General features: G+C 44.5%; 1 protein-coding gene across 2 annotated transcripts in view; it reads right to left on the reverse strand.

Moving 5' to 3' along the window:
- Nucleotides 1-15,513, reverse strand: part of LOC121595197 (centaurin-gamma-1A) — a 152,317-nt gene that overhangs the window by 42,091 nt on the left and 94,713 nt on the right. The window contains exon 1 of one of the 2 annotated variants that reach the window (XM_041918949.1): nt 377-1,580. The exons of the other annotated variant lie outside the window; for it this stretch is intronic. Within the exon in view, the coding sequence (XP_041774883.1) occupies nt 377-545 (169 nt within the window). The 5' untranslated portion in view covers nt 546-1,580. Of the gene's footprint in view, nt 1-376; nt 1,581-15,513 lie in introns of those variants that run through there. 2 annotated transcript variants of the gene reach the window in all.

The following is a 15,513-nucleotide window of genomic DNA, read 5'->3' on the forward strand; positions in this document are numbered from 1 at the left end:
AAAATGAAGCTCTCTTGGAAGATGACAGAGAGAAAAAAAAACACCTCCATCAACCCGTGGCTGTATAGTCGGGGGTGATTAATATTCATTAAAAGTGCCATTTGTGATGACACCTAACCAACAGAGTCAGCTCACAGTGGTGCTGGTGTTGGCGATAAGCCCTCGGAGCGCGTTTTTGGAAGACGTCCATGGCCTTGAGGGTGAGTTTCGTGTCATTTCGCAATTTGTCATCAACTACAAATTGCTTACTTTTTGCTCATCCTAAAACAACCTTTTTTTACTCCAATCTTCTACAACCACCTCACACATTCATTGTTATCAGTAGACAAATCTTGCCAAACCTTAAAAAAACAGAATGGAAATTTGTTTTAATTACCCGATTTTCGTTTCTCCCGCTCGACGATGACCGTTTTGGGACGCTTGATGCGAAGCGACCGGCGCCGGATAGAGCGCAGGAATGCTTCCGGCATGCGGCTAAACTTTGGCGTTTCCGGTGGCGCTTTCCGCTCCGGGAGGAAGAAATTTTTCACCGCAAGCATCGTCATGTTTGATTTTTTTTAGTTTTCCCCTTTCTTTTCGAGGGCGTTCAGAACAATTTATTTACGTGTTTCTGGGCTAGGGGTTTCACTGTTTCTTTGTTGCCACAGTACCAGTACGATCAACAACACACCGTACAGAATAATTTAATCTTTAACTCACTTTTTTGCTAAACCACACTCCACCTTTGTTTTGATGTAAAATTTAAACTATTGACGTAATTGAACACTCGGTTTTATTTGGCTACGAAATAACAGTGCAACAAACTTCACCTAGCAAGCAGCGCAGTTAGGTTTCTTAACAAGGTAACACACAGATAGCGCTAATACACTACTATTATTATTATCATTTTTCTTTGGCTTCAATTAATGCACGTTTGCATTTGACGTATGCATCTCCAACCCTGATCGCACCCTCCACTATCATCAATTTGGCAAACTTTATACACGACCTTCACCGAGCGCCGCTTGTGTGTCTCACGACATCAACATCTTAGTTTCGGGCACAGACTCACACACATACACATCCCACAGCAAAAGCAGCTGTTTGACGCTCGCGAGGCAGCGAATTGATGAGCCAACAACACCACGTGCGACGTGGCTGATTAATGTCGACACATTCGGATAAATTTGGCACCGATTTTCAACGACACCGACCACTGGCACACACAGCAACTGGTCACGGTTTTTTTTACCGCGGATGCATCATGCACACGAACGGCACCGGTAACACGGACAAAAAAAAAAAACAAATTTGGCCACCAAAATCGTTGGTCGGTTTGATAGGAACCTCTGTGAGGAGGTTATTGGGCGCTGCTTACTGGTTGGTCCACATTTTTCACAACAACTGCTACTATCGGCACAGAGCTATTTGGCAACAAACGTGTCCACGCACAGTCGGACACACCAAGGGAATGTACGTGTTCAAGCACTGATGGTAAACATCCTGTTCTGCTGGATCGAGCTAACCCGTGAATTGCACCAAATTGCAACGATGCACTGCCGACACACAACACGAAAACACGTCCGACCGGCACGGTAGCTGCTGAGAGACTCACGAACGTGCATAGCATGTGCGAAGCATAGCATGAGTGAATGATTTCAAGGGGTAAACTGGGAGAGGAATTGGTCGCTCAGTTTGTGCTCTCGTGTGGTAGCGTGCTCTATCCCCCTATGCGCGCTCGTGGGAAAGCGAGACAAGAAATTTAATACTGACGTTTGGGGATGGTTTTGAGCTAAATGTGCAATAGATTTAACTAATTTTATTCGTCTAATTCGTGGAAAATGTAGCCTGTATTTATGCTTGAATTTAGATTAAGCAAAGCGGTAAACGTAGTTCAACAACACAAAAGATTATTATTTGACTTATACGGATACGGATTTTCCAATCTGAGACCTAAATAGAAAGTTCTCTTGAATTTCCAAGATAGTACCTATTACTATAAACAAAGTAATTCAATTTTTTTAAGTTTTTGGATATAATACAAGTTCCATTTATTAACGTGCTCATTTTGGTTTCTGTTGCAGAAGTTTTTCCAAATATTATGTATTTTCTGGAATTGCTGGAAAAAGGTAACTCAACTCAACAATTCTCATTTCATTCAAGTTTTCTCTCCGATGTTGGACCTCGCAACATATTCTCTCTTGCTCTCGGGGATATGAGACACAGCACGAAGTCAAACTCAAGGGAGGAAATTGAAGCGTTTCGGCACTCACAAACCCTGAAGCGTTTCTATGCCTACTCACACATGTATGCAGTATGGATAAACGCGTTAAACAGAATGAAGAAATCAGTACTGATTTGTACAGGTTTTTTTTATCAAAGGACAAATTTTTTTATCATTTATTTGTATTCCAAATTTTTGCAATAATAAACTAAAAAAGTATTTAGCAATAATAAACTAAAAAAATCCTAAAAAAATATGTTTCTAGCTGTCAAAACCGTCATATTGATCACGAAGCTAAAACATCGGCATCACCATATAGAACCACATAGAAGAAGTGTTATTAGAACAAGGTACTAGCGCTTCAGGGAGTTGTTAATTATCATCAAAAACATTCTATTCGGCTATTGATGCTAGATATTCTCATTGAACACATTTGAATCCAGCTATCCAGCTTCCAATATTGTTGCTGCTACTAGACTTGCTCTTGAAAAATCCTTCCACGCTTATCTATTTCACTGGTTGACCTTTCTGAATCCCATGCCCAATCACCACACAAGTTGACTCACGAACCGGTTCCGACACCGGGGTGATGCTTCCAGCCACCATCTCCAAACAAAACTACAAGCATCAGATACACTTAGCGCCAGCATCGACATACTGCATCGTGCATAGAGTTTACACATTCCAATCATAAAGAAGCCAGCGCTATTCCACCGTCTGGGAGAAGTACATTAAAATGAAACCACAACAACAGCAGAACGCACAGCAATGAAGCAAACCGGGGTGGTATCGAACGTTCATTACCATATCTGGATGCCCGATAGTACTTCGCCTACGAACGAATACCTGTACGGATTGCGCACCAGAACGGTGGTGGCGATCTTCATCCAGCAGCAGAGCACGGAAGAACCCAATTCCAAACCGACCGAGTGGCAACATTATGCTTCACGATCATACTAACTAGCCTTTACGTGCTGTGAGCCCAACAGTGAAGGTCTGCGAGGGAAGCAGACGGAGAAAACGCTCACTGCGAGATGCCAGGTCCTTGGGCAAGCGATAGGCGTGGGTCGTCGCTGCTAGAAGCGTGGACGCTGAATGCTATCTTTCGTAGCCACGGTGGGTAGATTGGGCTCGTTTCGTGGCGATTTCTTTTCCGGCCTCGACGGTGTGCAGTGTGCGCGCACGAGCTTCGTGTGAAGCGCAAAGGAAATGTGAAGGTTCTGGTCGGAAAGCAAATGGTTGAAGTGTTGCTTTTTTACCATTTTAACCCGCCAGCACTCGAGATGAAGTGGACGGTGTGGAAAAGAAAAGGGTCTTTCTCCTCTTTTCAAAGTTTGAAGGGCATACCGCCCACGAAAGGAAACATTTCTCTTTGATACTAGGTGGTGGGGTATGGCGATTAACAACTGGGTGGCTGATAATAGAAAGAGTAGGAAGTGAAGCATTTAGAAGAATTCTTTGGGCGTTATGTCCGTTTTAAAACTTGTGAACAATAAATCACGCGCAGCAAAGTATCATTAGTAGGTGTAAAGATTGGAAACACTTACAATTCATCATAATCTGTACAGTAGACAGCCACAGGAAATTTCTTCGATTTCGTACGTACCTGGAATGATAAAAACAGAACGTAGTTTAAGTACACAAACATCTCTCAAATAAATGGGACTTTGAATTGGACTAGTTTTTAAACATTCAACAAATAACCCCATGAATTAACCTTCCATTTGCACTAGTAATGTCCGTACAGAATTGCTTCCAGCTCTTCTTAAGACCTCTTCTTCTGGGAATTGTGAACGTTCTGGCGATATTTCATGCCTAATTACACCGATAAATTGGACCCGACAGCTCGCCTCAAGAATGACCCAGTGAAAGACACTAATAATCCTTTCGAGGCAAACCAGCACCCTTCAGCGCTGACAACAGCAACACAAAAAAGGGTTAACTAGCAGATTCCGTGCAATTCAGGGGCGTTTTCTTTCGGTCATTTCGGTGCCACAGTGGTTAATCAAATTTAAATAATTACGAGATACGACCACTTCGCTTCGATCGCATGGTGGCCCAGTGCACTACTCATCCAAGCCAAGCTACCTGTATTACCTCGCCGGACCGAAAGAAAGCGACCCATCATCATTCGCGTCGCTTGCTAATTCGCGTAATTAATCTCCCTGACGATTCATAATTTATCTCCATTTTGTTCGTTCACTTCACGTTATCGGACGAATTTGATGTGGCTTTAGTAGAGCGACCGTACTTGTATGTGTGTGTGTGTGTCACAATTCGTCTCAGCTGATGGGTGCATAAAATATTAACTATCATAATCAGACGCAATAACGGGTCAATCTCTCCACCTTCGAGCAGTGTGGAACGAATGAAGGTGAATATTGTGGTAACATTATTATGAAGCTTGCCAGAGCAAAATGGTACCGATGACGACCACGAAAGTGTGACGTAAGCAGCGTAAAGGCACCACCGGCACCATATTACGAGACGAAAACGATAAGAACGGTAACAAAACGTGTTCGGGGTGTGATGGCAGCAGCTCCGGCACAACATAAACGTAGATAGCAATGCAGCAAGCAGTACATAATAACATGTACATGAACGCTACATCAAAGTAGAATTGCAGCAAAAAAGGCACGTTGGACTGAAGACGATACAAAGATAGGAAAAACGGCTGGCGCTATGCTTCGCTGGCAGCAATAAACCAGTACGAAGAGAGGTGATACAGTGATTGCACTGCAGAAGCGTAATGCAATGATGCGTTCTGGTGGTGCAGGAGAGATGTGCAGACGTAGCATCGGAAGCACCCACCTAGCGCCGTACACTGGTCACGATAAGGGCTGGCACGGGCCACGGGTTTGTACGTGCGTGTAATAAACCGAACGCAACGCACCACTAATGAGCAAAGTTGCGAAGCGAACCCTGAAGTAGCAACATATTTTAGCCAATGAACATGCTTAAACGAGAATTTATTAGCCAGAACCATTCCTTGCAAAGCTTGCTTTTTCCTCTACAAACAGGCGGTAAAGGAAGAGAAAATCTAATGGAAAAAGCTGCTAAACCCCAGATAATCTAGCTCCATAGAGATAGTTTCGCTCGCAAAAGTGGGGGAGAAAACATTTTATTCTTGGAAAAACTACGATAACACTGGGATAATTGCTTCCCAATCGACCAAGGGAGGATATGGAAACTTCTGTTCGGTACAAACTTTGCGATATCGATTTGTGAATAATAATAGCAGCTCTTTTCGATGTTTGGAGAGAGAGAGAGAGAGAGGGATAGAGGAGTAAAGTGCTTCGAACTTTATTATCTTTTGTGTTTCGAGGAAATCTTACGCTAGAGAGCGAAGAGCGAAAACTTTTTTTCTTTGGTATTATTGAAAGTTTTCCCAAACATCAATACCTTTTAATAACACTGATACAGCAAGGACACTCTTCACTGCGTGCACCTCGATTTGGCTGTGTAGTCAAAAAGGAGGGAATGAAAACTTTCAAAAAGGATTTAATAACACACTTTTCTCATTTCTGATAGGAAACGAATTCGCTGTTGTGATTGATCGCCATCGATACGCACCGCTTTAACCGTACCGAAACAGTCAAGAACAAAACAAACTTCCCTAATGCGCGTGCATATGTATCAACGTTTCGATGTTTCCAGCCCGTCATTTGCTTCTAAATTTGGTTGTTAATTGCCCCGGCGGGATTGATTTGTTTGATGTTACTGTGCTTTTTTTTTGGCAGGTTACGATGTTCAATTTCAGTTCTTTCCCATCCTTGAGCTTCGAACCCTTTTCGCACGCGAAAAAAGGGTTGCAGAAAATGGCATTCCTATACACGAAGATGCTTATCGAAGGATGCTGCTGTCTTGCTGTGTCGGCTGCAATTGAGATCGAGCGATATGCCGGGCAATAATCGAAATCGATTAGTTCCAAATTGATGTACAAACAGCTGTAAATTCATCCCCAGGGTGACATCTTCGTGTTTTTGGGAACAGATTGATCGTTGCAGGAAACGGCAGGCTAATGAGTAACGGGCACAGCAATATTTAACCCGTTCGGGAAGCATTCTGGAAATGGGCAATAAACGTTACCCGAGGGCAAAAAAGTGTTCGCTTTTTTATGAGACGGTTGCTATTTTTACTGTTTCAGCCGTTGTTTCAAGAGTTGTGCTTTGCTTAATCGGGTGCAGATGAAGCTATCGATTGACCCAGTTTGGCACAAGAGCTACAAGAAAGCGGTCGTCAAAAAAGGGTTAACTGATCTAGACGATCTCGCGAAACCATCCTTCGCCATCACCCGGAGCGTTTACGCGTTCGCATCCAACAAGGACCAATCGCAAGACAAGTCGCTGTCAAGGACCAAAGGGGCATGTAGTTCTTGAACCTTTCCCGGTTGGGTTGTAAAAAATTAATTTCACGCACATTTGCAAGCCGTTGGGAGATTTTTTTTTGCGGGGCACTATCTGCTACATTTACTTCAACAACGTTAGCTCATTCGTACTGGTTCTAAGACTTCTACCAGGTAGTTTTATTACCCTATACGGCAGCCAGTGATATACGCACCTTCTTCCTGATAGGCATGAAGTTTTATTATACTTTTGTTGACATTTATGTGAATTTATTTACTTTATAAAATTGCAACAACAAGCCACGTCTGTGCCATCTCACCCATCGAACCGACGACTCATGTACTCTTAGAGGTTGAACTTTTGCGCCACATTCGCACACTCCTCCCGGAGTTGGAGGCCAGCCCAGCGAAGCTCAATAACCTTATTCCCTGACACAGAGAAGAGCGGTCATAAAGTGTCAAAACCGATCGATTCCACCGGAACCGAAGCGGATGGTATCGTAAATTTTGGCACAGTTTGGTACTACACGACGGAATGATAATGATGAGGCTTCGTCGCTAAACCGACACGCTGCTAGCATTCTGATGCCGGTAAAGACGTCACGCTCATCCGACGAGTGTGTGTGTGAGTAAGAGAATTTCGCACTTTTTATGATGCCGATGTGGCCGCACAGTGCAACTCCAAACCGTTGAGCTTGGAATGGCCCCTTGTCGACATCTTCTTTCACGCCCGTGTCAGAGGATCGAACGCTGGAATTGCACGAGTCGTAAAAATTTGTGATTTATATAGCAGCTCGGTTCTCGCATGCTTCGGTTGGAACATTCGCGCATGGTTGGTACCGAGAGAATGGCATTCCGTTTATTGGCATTCTTGCCAATGCGGCTTCACCATCTAACCGATGCTCGAACTCATCCAGACGCTCGTTTGGCGGCCGAAAAAGCTCGTGAGAATGTCGATAGTAATGTTGCCGCATGTCGCGACCTCCCCCCGGTTCACTAGCAATTCACGGTAGCTTCTAACTGTTGGGCTGTTGACCCAGTTCTTCGATGCCAAGGATGTGTAAGCCGGTAGCGTCAAACTGTAACACACATAGTCGTAATTCACCTTCATCTCCCCACGGGCACACTCAAGAACACACATCAGCAAATTGGGTTCGAAAGCTGCCTTAAGGGGTTGTAACCTTTTACAGTGGGTTCAAGAAATTGAACAGTTGTCTGAAACGGTGCTACTGCCGAGCACCATCGGTAGATTATGTTCCAAAACACTCGTACACCGCAGTGACACATATGCACAAGTGATTATTGTGTTATTCGGGACAAGAATTTCCATATCGGGGCGTAACGGGGTGCATTTGGAATCGATCGAAAGGGTTACCGCGTTTGGACCCATGTTGGTTGAGCAGAGAAAGGTGTAAAATTTATGACTAGATCGGATCGTTTAAGCTTACTTTTACTGCAAATCGTCTAATTATAGGGGCAGAATGTTGTTGGGATATAATATTTAGTGTAATTGAAGATATAGATCACTGAAATGTATTACCTAAGAATGAATTAAATTGAAAATACAAGATCAATTTAAATCCCTTCCCAGAGTTGTATTTCATATTCAGAGAAATTAATTAATTCTTATTAGGGCTATACTATTCTCATTTATATTAAAGAGCCCTTAAATGCAATCATTACGCCTAAGTGCTTCTCAAGATGTTGGAAAAATTTAAACATAAGCATCTGTGAGAGAATCAATTCCTGAGGAAATATAAATTAAATTTCTGATCAACACGTTCCTGTTATTGGGCAAATAAAGTTACATTAAACGTTGTTTTGGTAAATCACAATTAATAACTTTTTTCGCTTAGATCTATGTAAAATACATTTTTTAAGGTTGAAGTAGCGCAAATGACTATGCTACAGTCCCCTTTCGTTGAAGTAGAGTTTCACTGACCTAGCGCGACACCCCAATATCTAAACCCCCCCTGTTTCTTAAAAGCAACGAAATATCGCGACTTAACATGACACAAGATTACGCAGTCCGGCGCCCTAGCGTGACGCTTTTAACAAGAAATCTACGCTCGTGCGTGTGCGCACTGAGGCCCAGTTCCGGAGTAGGTTGCGTTAGAGCCTGCCCTGCACGCGACGCCGTTGTGTCATCGTCATCTTCAGCAACGCTCCGGTTTTGGGGCGGACCTGTTTCTCAACAGGCAACAGAGATATGTTCATGTCTCTACAGAAGAGATAGACGGCGGCGAGGTCACGAATGCGCGTACCATTCTTCCGGGTGCAGAGGTCGCAAGCGGTACACCATGATACGACACCGTGCGTGGGCCCATCTGCTTGGGCCCATTATCTGTAGTTCGTTATCGCCGGTTCGTTGTTGCATGCACGTCTAAGTGATAGTCGTGTGCGCACCTTCCGTACAGATTAATCATAAATGCAAGACATGCGGGGCGTTTCGGCGCTGTCATCCTCACACACGTACCGGGTGACCAGGGAGGGGTGCCCAAACAAGACGCAGCACAATGCGGCGATACCTTCCAACCTTCGAACCAGGAAGCACTGGCGAGTCAAATGATTCCACCACAACAAGCAACCTCGAGAGTAGCGAAGAGCTAAAACCCGACACAGGAACATGTTTATTCAACGGTACACCGGTGGTGTCTGTCACTTTCTTCAAAAAATGGATCTAATACTTCTTCAAACAGCCAAATGCAAGTGTCAAGACAAATGCAAGAGTATCGTCAGTCAGACAGTCACGAATTCTTGAACCATGCCGAAACATTCACACGAATGCTTGGCTAATTAATGGGGCACGCGAAAACTGAACATACCGTGGTGGGCCTGCCTCATTGGAGTTCGTGAGCAGTCGCACCACCGGGAGTCGGACCACCAACTTCACGTGTTTAATCGGTGTTTTGGGAAGCTACGGTTTTGCCGTACCTCGACTTCAACCCGGTTTAAGATGGTAAGCTGCCAGTGGTAAAAGAGGAAGCTATTGCCGATTCTATTGTTGCCTACGATTGTTCCCTCGGGGAGAGAACAATAGCGAAGCGGAGATACGGCAAAACTACTAGCATCGTTTCTCTTGGGATCTCTACTAATCGCATCGGTTTGAGGTTAGCCGACCGCGAGAAAATTTACGATCCCTCACCGATAGCATAACCCTCTAGCGGCAGTACTGTCGGTGTTTGTGTGTATGAGAAGTGGGTGTTAAAAACACTCTATTACGCGAGCATATGAAAGTTCAGCGGGGTGGCATAAGGTGATATGATTAATGTTTCTATTTTGCCAGCTAATCCAGGAAACTCACCGACAGAGTTCAGGCTACCACTACGCTGAGCTCTTGCGGTGGCAACTTCTTGTGCGCACGAATAGGCATAGACAATGTGCGTTTGTTGTTTCTTTTTTTTCTTTTCGCAAGAGGAAAAAGAGATTAGTTTGCATAATTTATGATGACTTTATTGTAGATGTGTGTGACCTGAACCCGCTAAGCCTGTTTGTGGAGGTACTATAAGGTCTTGTAATATTCAATAAATTGATTATCAGAACAGTTTGCGATAGTTTTAATGAGTTTTAAGAGTCTAACCAAATGTTAGGTTGTTTATGATAACTGTTGACGATTCAGACACACTGTTTACATAATTTGAGCATCAATGACATGTGAAGATAACAAAATTAGATGACAGTTTTCGCTTAAAAGATATTCAAATTGAATCGAAATTTCTGTTTTACTTCCCTCTTGAGTTGAACCAATAATTTTGAAGATCTCAAACATCATGCAATTAAATCTCAATTATTCATTATGTTGTGGAGTACCTACCCATAACTGGACACCTCCCATAACACCTGGTTCATGCAAAACAAGCCTCTTTTTATCGTGACAAATGTTGAACCTCCGCCGTAATTACCTAATCGCCTGATCTAGGCTGTAATGTGTAGATATATTACTTTTTAAAATGATTACAACTTCATTAACCACTTATGTCCTACGACATCCCGGAAAAAGGGTTCACACACACCGGATGTACTTATTTTGTAGTTTTCAACCGCTCTCGTCCGGTGATCAATATCATAGTTTTGTTATCGTCTCCGTATATCGTCGCGTTTGCGTGACCATACTTAATCAAAACGGTACGCCACCGAGACCGTCCTAGACTCGTCGGCAAATTAAATAGAACAAAAATAAATATGAAAACCCTTTCCCCTATCGCACCGGGAACGCACTGGGTGGATCATTAAAATATAATTCGTTTGCACTCACAAAACACACACACACGCATCTCAACTGTCAACTGCATCGCGGTGGTCAAAAGCCGTTCACTCCATGTGAGTGATCGGTGCATGATATCGTGTGGTGCAGTTTTTTTTGTTCATAGGAAAACGTGAAACGGACACAAGCTCACCATAAATGGACAGTGCCGGCGCCAGGTGCTAGTAGCGAGCTGTGTCCGATACCGATGACCACCACCACCATTATCCTGCGCTTGCTAGCTGCCCTATTCAACCGTATCCCAATAAACTAATGAGCCCTTCGGGCGATATTCCTTCCCATCCCCTTTCCCCTGCCTTCCGTTCATGTTTCAGTCCCTTCAGCTGTGGAAGTAGTACGTCACCATCAACGTCACTGCATATAGGTGCGGGCCGGCATGTATCGGTAACGGTTTTCTCGCGAATACAGCGACGAAGTGCTGTTGGCTGGCGGTGGTACAGCCCAAACAGTGGTGGCGCGGTGAAAGTGAAATGAAAATATTTGGACAATCGGTTTGACCGGTCAGTTTTTGAGCCCGGGTTTCGAGTTTTAAAGCCACCCGAGAGAGGGGGTGAGTTTGTTAACCCCATTGATTTGGTTTGCGTTAACACACACATACACACACAAACACACAAAGCATTAAAGGGATGAGGAAGGATTCTGTTTGATCCCGGGTGCAGATAATTATTCTTCACCGCAGGATGGCAGCAAAATTGCCATATCATGCTAGCGTGTGCCACATAATTGAGAGGAGATATGGCGGGTAAAAGTCAAGGAAGTGGGAAAGTAGTGTGCCTATGTGTGCGGTATAAGCTGACGCGCCTAAACGGTCATTTTTGCACCATCGATCTCTCCGGCGTGTCAGTTGTTGGGTGAGTTTTGCACGTCCGGCAGCTAAGTGCGGCAGAGTTTTTCGGAAAAAGGGACTTTCTCACTTTTCCTAACGAATTTTGGGCGAAAGAGCAAACAGCAAGCAACTGCAGTACTAAGCCTTCTAAAATGTATATGCTGGTGGTGCTTTGTGGTGATCATAAATTTGCTTCATCTCTATCTCTCTCTACACCCGGAAGGCAAATAAATTCGCCAAATGACCTACATCTGATGCCGGTAGATCGGGGTAGTTTTATGGGTGATGTTTGTTTGAATGCAGCAACAAATGCAGGGTGCTGCAAAAAGCTCATAAAATCACCCAAAAACACACCGGTAGCAAACAAATTCGAAATACCCCCTCGGGGGTAGATAATAAATCAGGTTTTTGTCGAAAATAATAACACGCTTTGCTTGCTCGTGCATGCATTAATACAGTCAACTAGTGCTGGCTGGCGGGCTATCGAAATAAAGAATTATAATTAAACCGTCCAGTTTTGACTGCTTGCCGCTAATCTGTCCGCATCTGCACGAGCCATGATTTAAGCCATTATAGGCAGCGCCACGGCACGAAACCGTAGCGCGTATCAAACAACAACAGTACCATGCATGCAAGTAACAAAAAAAAACGAGGAAACAATAGCATCAACGACACTTCCTGCATGAAACCACAGGACATCAACAACATCAACGAAAAAAAAGGAACTGTAACCAAAACAGAACCAGCGTGATATCTTCGCCCCGATCGCCCCGGAAGCCAGAAAATGCGACAATCACAGTGCGCCCATGTCACCGGCAAAATGCACCGCGGGTGGTAAAAAGGGATTGCAGTGACGGCGCTTTTTTTTACTCCTAGAACACGCCACCCCAATTCTACAGGCACCCGCATTTCGAATCCCACCCCGACCCGTCAGGCCCAGGACCGGGATAGTTCGGTTGGGGAAAAAATGATGCGACGATGATGCGGCTCTTTAATAGGCGCGAAATCATTACGCGGGATGGAGGATAGTGAGCGCAGTTTCTTCATTATTATTATTATGTTGCGCTACCTTCAGGCGCAAGCCGATGCCAGCTTCATTTGTGCTTGTGCATAAAATTCATTATAATGCTCGCATGCACATTACCGCCGACCGAAAGGATTCGACCGACCGGGTTGTTTGGTAACAATGGTTCTAATCCTTTCATTCCTGCGATAACCTGCTGAGTTTACCCTTTTTTCGGTTGGCTTATGCGAGGACTCAGCTCTTTCTTTTTGATGCATTTTGTTTTTTTTTCGTTGCCGTTGTTTTCAATTCGAGTCTATTCAGCGCGACTTTGCATTATCTCTTCGCCTGGGGAATGAGATGCATTTTAATTAATTTGATTTGCACCGGCAATAAACACAAATAAACGGCAAACCGAACTAACGGTCGGAGGTAGGCACCGAATCACCGGCCTGATAAAGCACTATTTTGCTTTGGTATGAATTCCCTGCAACAAGAAATGGTCCCCTTTCCGCGTTAACTGATCCCGTTAGCAACGGCGAGAGGATCACGCGATTCGTGCTCGTTTGAATCCTGGACAAGCCGGTGGATGACAAGCACAACAAACGCGACGCGACCGGCTGTAATGTTGTTGTTTCTATTGCTCTATTTATGCGTCAGCCCTTTCCACAAACAAACACTGGCCTGTGCACAATGGACGAGTGAAGGAAAGCGAGCGAGCGAGCCAGTGAGAGTTTAGGGCCGACCGTGGAAGGATATCCATTTTTATGACCATCGAGTCCTTTCGGTCGGACCGGGTCGGCTGAAGTACCGCCCGAGAAGTGGGTCCTTCTTTCACCGCTGGCGGCACGTGTGTCATCGTGTGCTTCCTGGCGCCCGGTAATGAATGAGGCCGCCACTCTTACCCGGGGGTCTGGGTTGAGGGCAGAGTGGCGGAGAGTTTGCCGAAGGATTCGAGTGTCCTTATACGCTTCAAAGGGCCCCGGTCGTTCCAATAATAATCATAACAACAATTCAGCATTCTGCTAAAGGTCGGTATGGAAATTGAAACGCACTCAAGTGGCACACAGTGGTCCGTTTCCCGGGGATGGAAATGGCGCGTGTGCTGATTGTTTTAGGGCGTCGAAGTAGCGCGTTGGGAGCTCTCGCAACGTTTCAGCGGATAATAAAAGCACACCACACCACACCACACCATTGCTGCTGCGGAAAGTTCACCCTGAGAACACAGCCTGAAGTGCTGTGAGGGATGAGGATGGCGTTCCTGCTGAAGTGAAGAGTTACAGCACACCATACTGCACAATCTACTCTGGTATATGTAGATTGTAGGTCACTACTACTGGGCGCTGTTGGTTTGGATGCTTTGGGCCCAGGTGTTCAGGTGTTATCTATCCCGAACGAAAGTTCATTTCAAGCACGATTTATGCAAATAGAACGGCATGTGGTTTTTAGTGTCTAGCGCAGTGTGGTTTTGAGGTTCGGAAGGAAGCAGTCGTTACCTTTGGGAAGTAAGCTAATAAATCTAGCCAATGTTGGAGGAGATATGATTTATGTAGAGAGAATATTAAGAAAAAGTTTTTCCTGCAAAAATCATGTTTCATATGTTTAAAAATATATGGATGATCAACGAATGAAGGATTATTATTTGAAGGAATTAACCGTATCGTGTTTTTGTTTAATTCCTTCAAACAATAATCCTTTACACGTTAAACAAATTCCGTGAGGATTACGTAGAAAATGATCTTTACGATAATGTGTCCACGTTGAACTCAAAGAACCTTTCATCTGCTAACCAGCACACGACACTACAATTGAAAGTGCATGCGCACCATACCACATTTGTCGCTGCATTGGAAATTACCACCAAATCATGTCATTACGGTTTACCCCGGTTTACACCGTACAGCCTTCTTCCTCGCAGCACATCGCAAAAGTGGAGTACGCTTGTTTTCTGGCCATTAATTTCGATGCCGTGGTCGATAAATTTTCTCTAATAATTTTTCCTCTCTTGCGTCCGCTCCGGCCGAGCCGCTTACACCTTCCCAGATCAGACAGCGATCGTTTAGCACTCAAGCATACTTAGTCACCATAATCAAGCATTAATTAAACCAGCTCACTTTTGGTCCCCCGAGTGCGCGCATTGTGGCGCAATGTCCTCAGAGTTTGGAGGACAGGAACAAAACAGGAAAAGAACGATGACGATGCAACTGCGCTGAAGAAACGCCCGAAAGTAAGTTCTCGGAGCTCGTTAGGATCTGCCACCAGCAGCTGCCCGATAAGTATAGGGCGCCGAGGTCGCTTAAAAAGGCCACTTATCATGCATTCTTACACAGCAGACGTAAGCAGGAAACTCGTTTTCTTCGTCGGTGGAAGGTATTTTAAGGTACTTTTCCTCGATCCCGGAGAGAAAGTGGGCCCTTGTGAAGTGGCGGAAGCAGCACGTGACTTTTTGTCAAACGAGTTGTAGAGCGGGAGAGAGAAAGCCACGTGCCGTCCTGTCAACAGCTCTCGATATCTTTTTCGGTATGAATATGTTTCGGGTGTTATGATTTGTGATGATGCTTTGAACAGTGGTCCACAGTGGTGGTGACAAAAGAAAGAAAAAGGAAAACGTGTATTCTTCTCGCACACATCCGCAACGTCCAAGGTTGCGTAATGGTTTGTAAAACCTACACATAAAAAAATCCCATCATCCACCATAACAAATGTTCGTTAATTTTTTTAGTCCGCTGATTTACCTCGCTTGTTTGCCATTTGGACAATTGCCCACGGTTATGGGCTATGGTGTGTGCCATGATGCCCCGTAAAGCTAACATTTGAACATTTGTTACAAGTCGCGGTCGCTATAAAAATCGCCATGCGAGTGAAAGGGTCT

This window comes from Anopheles merus, chromosome 3R (assembly GCF_017562075.2).
Source record: "Anopheles merus strain MAF chromosome 3R, AmerM5.1, whole genome shotgun sequence".
NCBI classification, from domain to species: domain Eukaryota; kingdom Metazoa; phylum Arthropoda; class Insecta; order Diptera; family Culicidae; genus Anopheles; species Anopheles merus.